The sequence below is a fragment of the Mesocricetus auratus genome, unplaced genomic scaffold, assembly GCF_017639785.1.
Source record: "Mesocricetus auratus isolate SY011 unplaced genomic scaffold, BCM_Maur_2.0 Super-Scaffold_100014, whole genome shotgun sequence".
Taxonomy (NCBI): Eukaryota; Metazoa; Chordata; class Mammalia; order Rodentia; family Cricetidae; genus Mesocricetus; species Mesocricetus auratus.
The window spans coordinates 21,244,669-21,257,734 of NW_024429197.1; the positions used below are offsets into that span (position 1 = coordinate 21,244,669).

At 40.2% G+C, this 13,066-nt stretch overlaps 1 protein-coding gene across 2 annotated transcripts in view; it reads left to right on the plus strand.

The window, feature by feature from the left end:
* Ctps1 (CTP synthase 1) overlaps positions 1-13,066 on the plus strand; it is a 32,299-nt gene that overhangs the window by 3,948 nt on the left and 15,285 nt on the right. For both annotated transcript variants that reach the window (XM_005083835.4, XM_013123435.3), the window contains exons 3-7: positions 1,931-2,101; positions 4,301-4,401; positions 5,220-5,336; positions 7,964-8,047; positions 8,492-8,572. In XM_005083835.4, the coding sequence (XP_005083892.1) occupies positions 1,931-2,101; positions 4,301-4,401; positions 5,220-5,336; positions 7,964-8,047; positions 8,492-8,572 (554 nt within the window). The remainder of the gene's footprint in view (positions 1-1,930; positions 2,102-4,300; positions 4,402-5,219; positions 5,337-7,963; positions 8,048-8,491; positions 8,573-13,066) is intronic.

Sequence of the window (13,066 nt, forward strand, 5' to 3'; positions counted from 1 at the left end):
TCTTGGGGATTGGGTGTACATATTGCAAACTTCCATTTCCTGCCTTTTAGAATGAGCCTTAGTGTAACAGAATGATGCTTTTTCTATCAAAAGGAAGCAGCTGGGCAGTAGTGGTGCGCACCTTTAATCCCAGCACTCGGGAGGCAGAGACAGGTGGATCTCTATGAGTTGGAGACCAGCCTGGTCTATACAGAGAAATCCTGTCTCAAAAAAAACCAAAAAACCAAACCAACAACAACAAAAAAACCAATCAGCTGGATTGGAGAGCTGGCTTATAGGTTAAGAGCATTGGCTGCTCTTCCAGAGATCCTGAAGTCCTGAATTCAATTCCCAGCAACCATATGGTGGCTAAAAACCATCTGTAATGAGATCTATAATACTATACACACAATAAATAAATGTTAAAAAAAAAGGATGCAACTATCTTAATAGATAACTTGAAGAGTTTCTATAATTTAAAGTGTGGAGGCCAGGTGGATGGGAGTGGTGACAGCTGAATGAAAATTTTTCTATTTCATTTGAAAAGTGGAATATATTTGAGAAGATGAAATATGCTGTTTTGTGGCCTGAGTCTTTAGAAATTGCATGGGTAAGTAGAAACTGTAAGAGAGTAGCTTTTGGCCCTGTTATAACAAGTGTCCTTCAAACAAAGAGGGCTGCTTTGTAGGGATGTAAGCAACAGGTACAGACTTAAAGGGTGGGTAAGCTTGGGAATCTATTCTGCTGCTGGAGTTTGAATAATATTTATAATGAGAATCTTTTGAAGTGAGTGAAAGTTGAAACTGAATAAGGGTGGAAGAAAACATTTTACTTCTTTGTTACTGAATTCTTCTGGTGTGATAAATGAATGGCATATCTAATATTCTTTGTTTATTTGGAGAAGCAATATTAAAACATGGTTTAAAGCTGGGTCTGGTGGCATAGTCCTATGGTAGTAATCCTAGCACTTAAGGAGGCTGAGGAGACAGGAGGATTACAAGTTTGAGGCCAGCATGAACTAACTACACAGTGAGCTCAAGGCCAACCTGGGCTACTTGTTCAAGGCTAGCTAGGATTACATAGCAAGACCCTGTCAAAACATTGGAACTCATTAAGACCCTGTGCCTTCAAGTATTAAAATCCTATATGTTTGCTTCTATCTATAAGGATATATACTAATGTTAGTTAAAAATAGCATCAGAAGATCCATATACTAGAGGAATTTTTTTGTTGTTGTTTTCTTAGTTCTAGGGGTTGAACCAGGGCTTTGTGCCTGCCAGATATAAAGTTCTTGAGTAGATGGGTTTTCTCTCTGAAGGGTGAGATGAGCTTGTCCCCAATTTTGAGTGGGAATGAATCATTCTAGGCAGCATTTCCACAATGAAGTTGCAAAGAATAAACATGAAACAAAGGGATAGGGCAACTTGGACTGTTGAATAACTGCTTAGAACTAAAGTGTCGCTCAGAAACTGGCTTTTAAAAATCAATACAGCTTTTCTTTGTATATGTCATAGGAGTTTTTGAATCATCCTGCTTCTGTTCTTGAACATTTTCTGCTTGGGTAGGTCTTTTGCTCAAGATGCTGTTTTTTTTTTGGTTTTTTTTTTTACGAGACAGGGTTTCTCTGTATTGTTTTGGAGTCTGTTGGTCCATCAAGATGCTGTATTACTGTAAAGTCCCTTCACCCACAGCCTTCATTGCTGGGCTTTTCTTCCATTCTGTTTAACTCTTCCCAATAAAGATTGAGTTCAGGCTGTCAGCATAAAGCACTCTTTTGAAGAATAACTGGCAAGTTGTGTTTGTGACATTCTATTTTTTAGAAATGATGTCTATGTTTTGAAATCAGGTTGTGCAGACTTTGCTCCATCTAAATGTTTATATTTCAAGATTGATATTGCACCATGGCAAATGTGTTTTTCATTTCCTTGTACATGTTCACTCTTCACTGAAGGAGAAGTCTTTGTTCTGGATGATGGTGGAGAGGTTGACCTTGACTTGGGAAATTATGAAAGGTTTCTTGATATCCGCCTCACCAAGGACAATAATCTGACCACGGGGAAGATATACCAGTATGTCATTAACAAGGAGCGCAAAGGAGATTACTTGGGGAAAACTGTCCAAGGTAAGACCGAATTAACCTTTAAAGCAAAAACTATTGAGTATAAAATTTTATTTTTATGTAATTTCAGTATTTTGGTTAGGTGTTATAACCAAAATACCATTTTAGTTGAAAATTCAGAAGTGTATGATTGTTCACTCAAAAGCTGCTGTTCCTCTAGTAATGGCATATATGTTGTCAGTCAGCATGGTGGCACGGTTGGAGTACAGAGAGCTGTTGCTTTTACACGCTGATCAGAGAAGGCAGTTACCTGAGGCATTATGCTTGGTGGCTTGTGTAAATGAGGAAACGAGATTCCATTGCATATGTTGGATTTTCAGGCTTTTCATCTGTGTCATGTGGGCTGGTGGGAGTCTGAGAAATGGGATTGGTACCCTCTTGAGCTTTTACCAGCTCAGCTGATATCTGTTGACCTGGGATTTTCTGTAAGTAGTCATTTGGGAACAGTGTTCCCTGCTTTGAAAAAGTGGCATTGGGACACTATTGGCCTAGTGGGATGACAGTATGCTGGTTTGAAAAGGCCATTGCTTTTCTCTGAGTTATAAGAGCAGATTTGCATTTGATTTGCCTTTGCTGCACTGAGAACTAAGATTCAGCCTGGCTCTGGCCTGGGGCTGCCCTGGTCAGATTCTTATCTAATCATTTTGTAATTTGGGGCTTGGCTCTGTTAATTACTAGCCCTATGAACACAGGAAGGAAAAATCTGTACCCTTTTGAGATGTGGTTTTCTTTTCTGTAAAATGGAGGTGGCAAAGGCTTATGCTTATTGAACTGTTAAGAATTAAAACTGCATCAGTATGGTGCTGCTCCACCTTTCTGACAGAGGGTCTGTTGCGAATTAAGGTTATGCTGGTTGTGCAGTTTGTTGTTCTGGTGCACTTGTTCCTTTTTTTTTTTTTTTTTTTTTGGTTTTTCGAGACAGGGTTTCTCTGTGGCTTTGGAGGCTGTCCTGGAACTGCACTTGTTCCTTTATTTGTCATCATGCAATGTTTATTGAATACTCACTGTGGTCATCCCCTTACTGGTGCTTAGCATATGTGATGAAGAGATCATTGAGGTCCTCATGTTAGTTGGCCATGGGACAGACAGAAAACAAATGAGATGTTTGATAAGAGGCGGGAAAGGAAATAAAGAGCAAGGCTAGAAAGCATGACTGGGAAAGCTACTCCATAAGGTGGCTAAGGCTTCAGGAGGGAACTTGAGCTTAAGAGCCAGTCAAGAAAAGTGAAGGAGGAAGCCCAGGTACACAGGCTCTAGACTACAGGGATCTGTAGGTAAGGACCAGAGGGGAAGCTGTTGTGGTTGAGACATTGTGGTCTGTGGCAGCAGAGCGGTCACCCAGTGGGTCTTATGTGAGGCTTTCACTGATTACTAAGGAGTTTAAATATGGAGTAACGAATTCTGATTAGTGTTTGTAGATCACTTGGCTGCTCTGTGTGATATAGATAATGGGTATCTATGCAAGAGTGCTGGTGCTTAATCCCAGATCATTCCAGTTACCTTTACACTTTAGGGGATTGCATTCTTGAGTCCAACAACTGTGATTCTAAAGTGTCCCACAGTAGCTGGTTATTACTGAGTCCTGGATGCTCTGTAAGATCTTCACAAGTAGAGGTAGCAATTATTTCTACTTGATAGGAGACACCAGGCTTAAAGATAAAGAGGTAATAGACTCAGTGAGCCACAGCTGGTGAGTGGTGAACTGAGATTTGACTCTAGATGCTGTGCCCTTCACTACTTGGCTGTGTTGTTATGTCTCTTGCAGTGGATTGTCTACACTTTGTCTAAACTAGAAACAAATGGCACAGGGCTCTGGTAGTCTGTTTGTTCCTGGAAAAGTGCTCAGGTGTGATGTACCCATTGTAGCCTCAGCTGAGAGTGTAGGGGTGGTCACATGGTCTTGTGTCCATGTGTAGCCAGAAGAGTGGACTGCATAGGGCAGGTGTTCTTAGGTACTTAGGGAGTCACTCTTTTCATATGGCTGCCAGCAACAGCCTTTCCAGAAATCTGGAAAGGAGGCCTAGGGAAATATGAGCCCAAAGATTTATTGAGTCATTTAAAGGCACTTCAAAAGTATTTTTATGATCCTATTGCTTGTTTATTTAGGCAAAAAAGTGTATCATTTTAACAGTAAATGTATTGCCTTCATAAATGCTGATTGAAAGGCAAGTATAAGTTACAGATTTCTCTTCTTTTTCCCAGTTGTCCCTCATATCACAGATGCAATCCAGGAGTGGGTGATGAGACAGGCATTAATACCTGTAGATGAAGATGGCTTGGAGCCTCAAGTGTGTGTTATTGAGGTTTGTATCATTCTTACCTTTGTGAACTGATTCAGTCATTCGTCTCCTTAGCTATCAATAGGACCATGCCCAGTGAAAACCCAACCTTCTATTTCTGTCCTTGCAGTGTGCAGCAGCAGATAGAATGGTGCACAGGGGAAGCAACATTTTCCCTAATGTTGGACCATCTAATACCTACTCAAACTGGCAGGACACATTTTTGTCCCTTTCTTGTTGGTGGCAGCCCTTTGCTTGCCTCTGGCAGAGTTTACCCTACTAGCTTCCTTTGATTTGTTTCTATTCTGACTGTTCATCACAGTCATCAGAAGTCTCAACAGTTTTGTTATAACTGGTGGTTTTCATTAGAAAAGTTACTTATACTTAACTAAGGAGACACATCTAGATTTCATTTATTTATTTGATTGTTTATTCTTTGTGGCTCTCAAGTTAATCAACGATACCTAAGAATTACAGTCTGTCTAGTTTCTGGTACTTTTCTTTTTTTTGGTTTTTCGACACATGGTTCTTCTGTGTAGCCCTGGCTGTCCTGGAGCCCACTCTGTAGATCAGCCCAAACTCATAGAGATCAGTCTGCCTCTGTCTCCCAAGGCCTGGAACTAAAGGTGTGTACCACCACCACCTAGTTCCTGGTACCTTTCAAACTCAGTCATTTTCTTAAAATGCTTAGATGATATGATATTTGTAATATTTTTGAGGAAATCAGGAGTCCCTTACTCAAGACTGACATTCAGCAGGGCTAGGAGTTTGCAGTTACACTAATCTGGGCACTGAATGGTAGAGATTCAGTGTTAATCTCTGAGATGGTGTGTCTTTTTCAGCTTGGTGGCACAGTGGGAGACATTGAAAGCATGCCCTTCATTGAGGCCTTCCGCCAGTTCCAATTCAAGGTCAAGAGGGAAAACTTTTGTAATATCCATGTCAGTCTGGTTCCTCAGGTAAGGCATACAGTTTAGATCTAAGCTTTCAATACTGGAGGTACAAGAAATAGGAAATAAAGAACTTCTGTGAGTTTATTACAATCACATGCTTTATGTTTATTTATTTGATATGTGTAGCGGCTGGAGAACATATACGCCCATACCTGCTGAGCCTTCTTGTCAGTTCATGTTTTGAAAGATTAAGTGGAAAAGGTTTGAAAAATGAATCTGAACAGTTGTAATAAAGGTAGTAGACTGGATATGTATGCTTGTCTTTGCTATCTGTCAAAATCAGAGTGACATGATTTTTTAAGACAGAATTTCAAAAAAGATAGCATGGAGATGAGTTGGCAGTGATTAAAAATAAGGAATTCACAAAGCATACTAACATAAAAACTGACTGAGCAGCCTTGGGTGTGCACCTGCAGCAGCAAGAGCTGAGAAGCCATCCTTTTTGCTCTGTGGACCCTCCAGAAGCACATGGTGGGCAGTATCAGGTTCTTCTGGGAGTTGGATAAGGATAGGATTCACTGCAAAGTCTGCCCATACTTATTTGCTTATGTGCCCAATTAGGCACCTGTCTATTGCTATAAGATAGTCCTGGAGATGGTTTCTTGATAAACAGACACTGGACAGTTGAGCAGTGATGCTGAACTATTAATATGTTGTGTTGCTTGTAGTTTGCTTTTAGATAGGAGTCAGGAGCCAGTAACTGTGTGTTCAGCAGGAATTGAACGCTGTAAGACAGGAACATAAGATAGGAAAGAATTGAAGTTAAGAATTAGATAAAACAGAGATGAAAGTAAGAAGGAGGGAAGCTGAAGAAATACCCAGGAAGTAGGACAGAGACAAATAGGAGAGAAGAGGTAAGAATTGATATAGACCTGTTATGTATAGCAGGATATCCTGAAAATTAGAACAAAGAAATGAACCAAGGGTTGACAGGTTGTGCTGGGGGCCAAGGGCTATTGTTTGGCTTTTTTTTTTTAAAGATTTATTTATTATGTATTTAGTGGTCTGTCTGCATGTTTGCCTGCAGACTAGAAGAAGACATTAGATCTCATTATATATAGATTGTTGTGAGCCACCATGTGGTTGCTGGGAATTGAATTAAGGGCCTCAGGAAGAACAGTCAATGCTCTTAACCTCTGAGCCATTTCTTTTTTTTTTTTTTTTTTTTTGTTTTTGTTTTTGTTTTTCGAGACAGGGTTTCTCTGTGGCTTTGGAGGCTGTCCTGGAACTCGCTCTGTAGACCAGGCTGGTCTCGAACGCACAGAGATCCGCCTGCCTCTGCCTCCTGAGTGCTGGGATTAAAGGCGTGCTCCACCACCGCCCGGTCTGAGCCATTTCTTTAGCCCCTGATTACCTATTTTTAAAAACAGTCTTGTTTTATGGAAAGTTGAGTATATATGGCAAGCCATATGGTCCACAAATCTCAAAATAATAACAGTAGTAATAATAATGGGCTTTGAGATAGAATATGTGTCATAATGTAGCTCAGAGTGGTCTGGACCACTGTGTAGTCTAGGCTGTTGGCCTTGAACTTTTAACAACCTCCTAAGTGTTCAGGTAATGGGCATGAGCCATGATGCAAGACTGATCCCTAAAGTAGTTATTATCTGGCTCTTTACAGAATTTTCTGACCTCTGATCTGAACAAGGAAACTTCAAGACACAGTTTCTAGATTGGAAGAGCCTACTGAGTGCTTACTATATTGAGTGTAAAATGGCCACCACTAAGGTTCATAGCTATGAGAGTACAGAATAATGGATCAGAAGGCCTCAGAGGCCCTAAGGAAAAAGAATCAAGTCAGTATGGCCAACTCAGAACTAGAAGAAAGTGAAACCATTGCATTAAACAGTCTTGAGGCAATGGTTCTTAACCTCTGTAATACTGCAGCCCTTTAATACAGTTCCTTATGTTATAGTAATCCCCATTTATAAAATTACTTTTTTTGCTGCTTTATAACTAATTTTGCTGCTGTTAGGAATTATAATAGAAATATCTGTTTTCTGATGATCTTAGATGACTCCTGTGGAAAGGTCATATGACCCTCAAGGGGTCGGTCATGATCCACAGGTTGAAAACCACCATTCTAAGGGGAGGTTATTTACAATGGCGAACTCTAAACCTAGAAGATCTGTCTTAAAGTGTTGGAAGAAAATAAAGATACTTTAGACACAAGTATGGTACATGGCTTAGTTGAATACTATAAATACTCAAAAATGCATAGTGTCATGGGGCAGGAGGGAGAGAGATCAGTAGAGCATGCCTTAGACAAGTGCTGAGATGTAGCAGTAAAATACGGCAGTATACTTGGGAATTGACATGGACTGGGGTCAGAGCTCAACGGCAACCCTTGTCTTTAGTGTGGACCATGCCCTGGTTCAGTTCTGCCCTAAATATAGATATAAAAAAACCAATTATTGTAGGGTTTGGAGTGTGGGAGGACAGGGCCATGTAATACTGTCTGTTAAGCCAAACTCCATAGAACTTTTTGACTCTAACATATGTGCATGTGTAACTTCAATAAAAATTAAGGCTGAATTGTACAATCAAATTTTCCATTTAGAGGTTTAGAGAAAAGTCATACTTGGAAACTGTCAGAGAAATGAACTACTTTTTTTTTTTTTTTTGTAAAACAGCCAAGTTCAACGGGGGAACAAAAGACAAAACCCACCCAGAACAGTGTTCGGGAGCTTAGAGGACTTGGGCTTTCTCCTGACTTGGTAAGGTTTCCCTCAGTGCCTGGTTTTTGTGTCATTGCCCACATTTAATTAAAATCTGGCCTCTATGGCATGCTGGACGTTTGTCAGAAGGCATTTGATGGTGGATGGAGAAAACTGTGCTTTGAGTGGGACTGGAGTTTGTGATTTTTCTTGCTGGCATGTGTGAAGAAGCCTTGTACTTCCTGTGTCTTGCTTCTCACAAGAAGAACATTAAGGAGGAGGAAAAAACCAGTTAGCTCTTGTATTTCACTGTTTCCCCATCTCTCATGCTCTGCTTGGGATGTAGGAGTTTTGGTTTTGAAAACAAAGTGGTGGATCATGTGCACTGTGCTATAACTGACATTTTTATCCATCTCAGAGTGTTACCTTATTTTAATTCCAGTGTGGAAAGCCCTACTTTGACCCACCCTTCTGCTCCAAGACCCTTGTTTTCTTAATTGCTAGGTGGTATGCAGGTGCTCAAATCCTCTTGATACATCCGTGAAAGAGAAAATATCAATGTTCTGCCATGTGGAACCTGAACAGGTAAGTACATTTCACTTCTGGAAAATGGCTTTTTACTTCTAATTGCCTAAATAAAGCCTTGACTGCGATCCATTTCTCAAGACTTCTTATTGTGTCACAGTTAGTGACAGAAGACTGTTCCCTAGATCTTAACACAACTTTTTCCTCTCTTTTCTCATTCCTTGGTGTTTTTTTTTTTTTCTTTTCTTTTCTTCCTTTTTGTTGTTGTTCAAAACAGCATTTCTCTGTGTAGCTCTGCCTGTCCTGGAGCTCACTCTGTAGACCTAGCTGGTCTTGAGCTCACAGATACTTGTCAGCCTCTGCCTCTGCCTGCCTAGTGCTGGGATTAAAGTGCACCACCATTGTATGACCTTGTTTCCTTGTTCTTTATGCCCTGTCTGGGGTGAATGTCTTTGTTTCTGTAGGGTCCCACTTTATTTCTTGGTATCCGGGGCCTTGTGCATACTAATCAAATACTCTTATCATTGAACATCCTGAGCCCTTAGTCTTTTGAGATGAAGTCTTGCTTTGCGGTCCATTCTGGTCTTGACCTTATGTTTGCCTAGCCTTAAGTCTCTCAAGTGCTGGAATTACAGGCATGTGTCCCCAACCTAGCTATTCTTTGCTTTTGTGCTTGGTAATTCCTGTTCAGGAAGCAGAGTCCCCTGTTTCTGTTCACCCAGCATTTCCTCTTGTTTATTTTATTGCTAAGGGTCTAACTAGGACAGTGTTACCCGCCAGTGGTTAGGGTCTGTGCCAGGTGTTTTCAGGTTTTTGTCCTCTTATCCAAAAAATTGGAATAAGGGCTCACAATTTTGCACAAAAAGCCAAGCCAATATTAGAGCTAAGTGGTTGAGGATTGACTGTGTGCCCCATGAGTGAGAGTACTCAAGGACCTAGTTATTGCTCAGGGCTTCTTTTTATGGAGTTTAAGATAAGGAGAAGTTAGATACTAAAGGGTGTAGTTTGGATTGATAGATAAATCATATACTTTCTCTTAGTTTGCATGTCTCTTCCTACAGTGCATTTGATTTTAATCATGTGTAAATCCAGTTATACATAGTCATATGTAAATAGGGGAGTCTCCCAAAAAGAATGCTAGAGGATACAGTTTTGTCTCACTTAGGCATGCACACCCCAAACCAGTTCAGGCCAGATCAATTCTTCTATTTTTCATACCCACATATGCTAGTTTTCTTGAATACAAACGGTATACATTTGGTTGTTACATCTTCACTGGCAGAGAAATTTACAATATTGCTCTGAGATGGTAGTGCATGTAGCCTGGTGCAGGTTTGGGGTTGAGGGAATCTGAGATTACTGGGTACATTGTTTGAAGATGGGTGTGCATGCATAATATGTGCAAGTTAAGGGACAAGGTTGCCAAATACATTATTAAAAGATGTGTGTGTGTGGGTTATATAATCCAAAATCAAATGTGGGTCCCAAGCTAAATTGTCTCCTGTATTTGCGTTAAGTACTTATGAAAAGCTTTTACCACACCCTTCTTTGTTTTTTTTTTAAACATTTATTTATTATGTATACAGCATATGTCTGTATGCCCACAGGCCAGAAGAGGGCACCAGATCTCATTACAGATGGTTGAGAGCCACCATGTGGTTGTTGGGAATTGAACTCAGGACCTCTAGAAGAGCAGGCAGTGCTCTTACCCTCTGAGCCATCTCTCCAGCCCCTACCACACCCTTCTTAACCCTTGAGGCTAATCACTTCCCTTTCTCTGGGTTGCTTGTATGTCTCAGATAAACTGGTGGTGAGTCTGTCATGTTCCCCTTGATGTATGTGTACACATCCATTTTTATGTTTTTTGGTGTCTGGTGTCCAGGATATTGAGGCTCTCATGTGCATTTTAGTCTGTTGCTGTGTTAATGGATCCTGTGATGTCTAAGTATGGTGATTACTAATGAAACTCTAATGGGTATAAATAGAGTTTATGGCATTAGTCAGTGTGTTGGGATTTTTTAAAACTTTATGTGTATGAGTGTTTTGTTTGCATGTATGTCTGTGTACTGTATGCATGCCTGGTACCTGCAGAGGTCAGAAGTGGGCATTGAATCTGGTACTGGAGTTGCAGATGATTGTGAGGTACCTTGTAGGTGTTGGGACTTGAACCTAGGTCCTCTGGAAGAACAGCAGTGTTGTTAACAGCTGAGTGATCCTCTTTTAGCCCTAGTTTTTCATTCTTAAATTCCTGAGGCAACCAATTTAATAAAGAAAGAAGGTTTATTATAGTTTGGAGACAGTGTTTAAACAGTGTAATACAGACTCTGGGAAGGTCCCATGGTGGCAGCTAGTAGAGTGCAGCCGGGGTTGCAGAGATCAACTTTTCAGCCAGGTCACAGAGAGAGAGAGAGGGACCAGGTTCCTTGTGGGAATTCAAGGATTATAGGAATATTGTCTTAATTCCTTCCAAGGGAGGATTTCCAATGACTCAAGGATTTCCTAGACCTGAGTTCCACAGCACCTTCTAGTTATGCCAGTTTGGGCCTAATCCTCCAGCCACATTGGGCACTTGAGGGGCCTCAAACCCTGAAGGAGATCAGAAGAAAGGTACAAGCAAGGAATTTTCAGATGAGTGTATGTAGAATTTGTTTTACTGCTCCATGACTGAGGGTCAGAAGAGCAAGCAGAAGAGCCCAGCTAACCTGGTTGGGAACAGCAAAATGGACTTTAAAATGAGAGCAATTCACTTCATGAGACTTGGGAGAATTTGGTAAAAGGGGCTGTTGAGATCATTGGCTTAGCATAGACATGCGTGGAGCCAGAGGTAACTTCCTTGACTTTTACTGAGGACTTCTCCTTGAGGACAGGCCTTGGGGTAAAGGCATCTGGGGCTGGAGTCAGGTTCCTTGTGTGACTCCTAAGCTAGGGGCTCCTTCTTAGGTTCTGCTTCATATTCAACCCATGAAGCACAGATTTTCATTTTTTTCACAGTGGCCTTTTATTGTGTATTTTATTTCAGGTATTTCTGTCTTCACAAGTGAAGAGGGGGAGATTCCTGTCTAGTAGAATTGACTTTCATAAGAATTATTCTCTGGGCATAGCAATGCACTCCTTTAATCCCAGTATTTGGGAGGCTGAGGCAGGTGTATCTCTCTTGAGTTTGAGGTCAGCTAGTTCTAGGACAGCCAGGACTACATGTTTCACAAAAATAAAAACGGAAAAAGAAAATATGTGAAAACTCTTTACTGTTATTCACTGAGGAATAGTGCACATTTACCAAGATTTGAATTTCAGGTCTTCTGCCTATTTTAAACATTGGGTTGTTTATATCAAGTAGTAAGAAATTAGTACCAATGTAGTCTTTTGTCAGGTATGTCATGTGTAATGTTTTTTCAGCCTCTGGCTTGCATTTATGCTCTTAGTGGAACATAGAAATTTAAATGTTCAGTGTTTTCTTTTGTGGGTTGTGCTGCTTTCTGGCTATTTTTAAAACTGCTCAGTCATCGTCATGAAGATTTTCCTCAATTTTCTCAAAAGTTTTATATTATACCAGACCTATTTTGAGTCAACATTTGTACAGTGTGAGATAAGGAGTGACAAAACTATCTTTTCATGTGTGGGTATCCAGGTATCCAGCCCTGTTTGTTGAAAGGGCTATCTGTGATTATCATTTTTTGTATTATATGTAAGATTTGCTTCATAAACTTTAGGATTATGTATGATGTCATAATTTTTGTTACTATAGTGAATAATATTTGTAAAATTGTATTCTTGGTTAGAAATGGCCCTCATTGTGGGGCACCCTGGTGATTTCTTGTAATCTATAGTCTAGCATCCTCTTAAAATTCTGTTAGATAATGTTTTCTGTAAGTCCTATTTTTTATGGGCACACACAGGCAGCCATGATGCATGCTTGTAGTACCAGTTATTTAGTTTTTCAAATCACATTGCGTTTCTTGTTTGACTATAATCAGTGACATCACCAGGATCTTTGAGTAGTGACAAGGTGGGGGGGTTCCCTTGTTCTTTTAACAGTAAGCAGGAGTTTTAAGTGCTAGTCTGTGGGTATTTTATATTTTCAGAATTTTTTCCTAATATTTATTTGTTTCTTTGAGACAGGATTTCTCTGTGTATCAGTCCTAGCTGTCCTGGAACTTGCTCTGTAGATGCTTGCCTTGAATTCACAGAGATCCACCTACCTCTGTCTCCAGAGTGCTGGGATTAAAGGCGTGCACCTTTGGCTAATATTCTTAATTTACTTCAATTTTATCATGAACAGGTTCTGAATTTTTATTGCCTATACCCACTGACTTTTTATTTTTCTCCTTTTTAATGTGTTCATGTGGCATGTTCAGTATTCCTCTAATTATTGGCATATACTCATTGTACAGAAGGATCAGCTTCTTTATAATATCTTCATAGTATATATCATGAACTTTGATGCATTTATTAATTATTTATTTATTTTTGGTTTTTTGAGTAAGGGTTTCTTTGTGTAGTCCTGACTGTCCTGGAACTTGCTCTGTAAACCAGGCTGGCCTCGAACTCACAGAG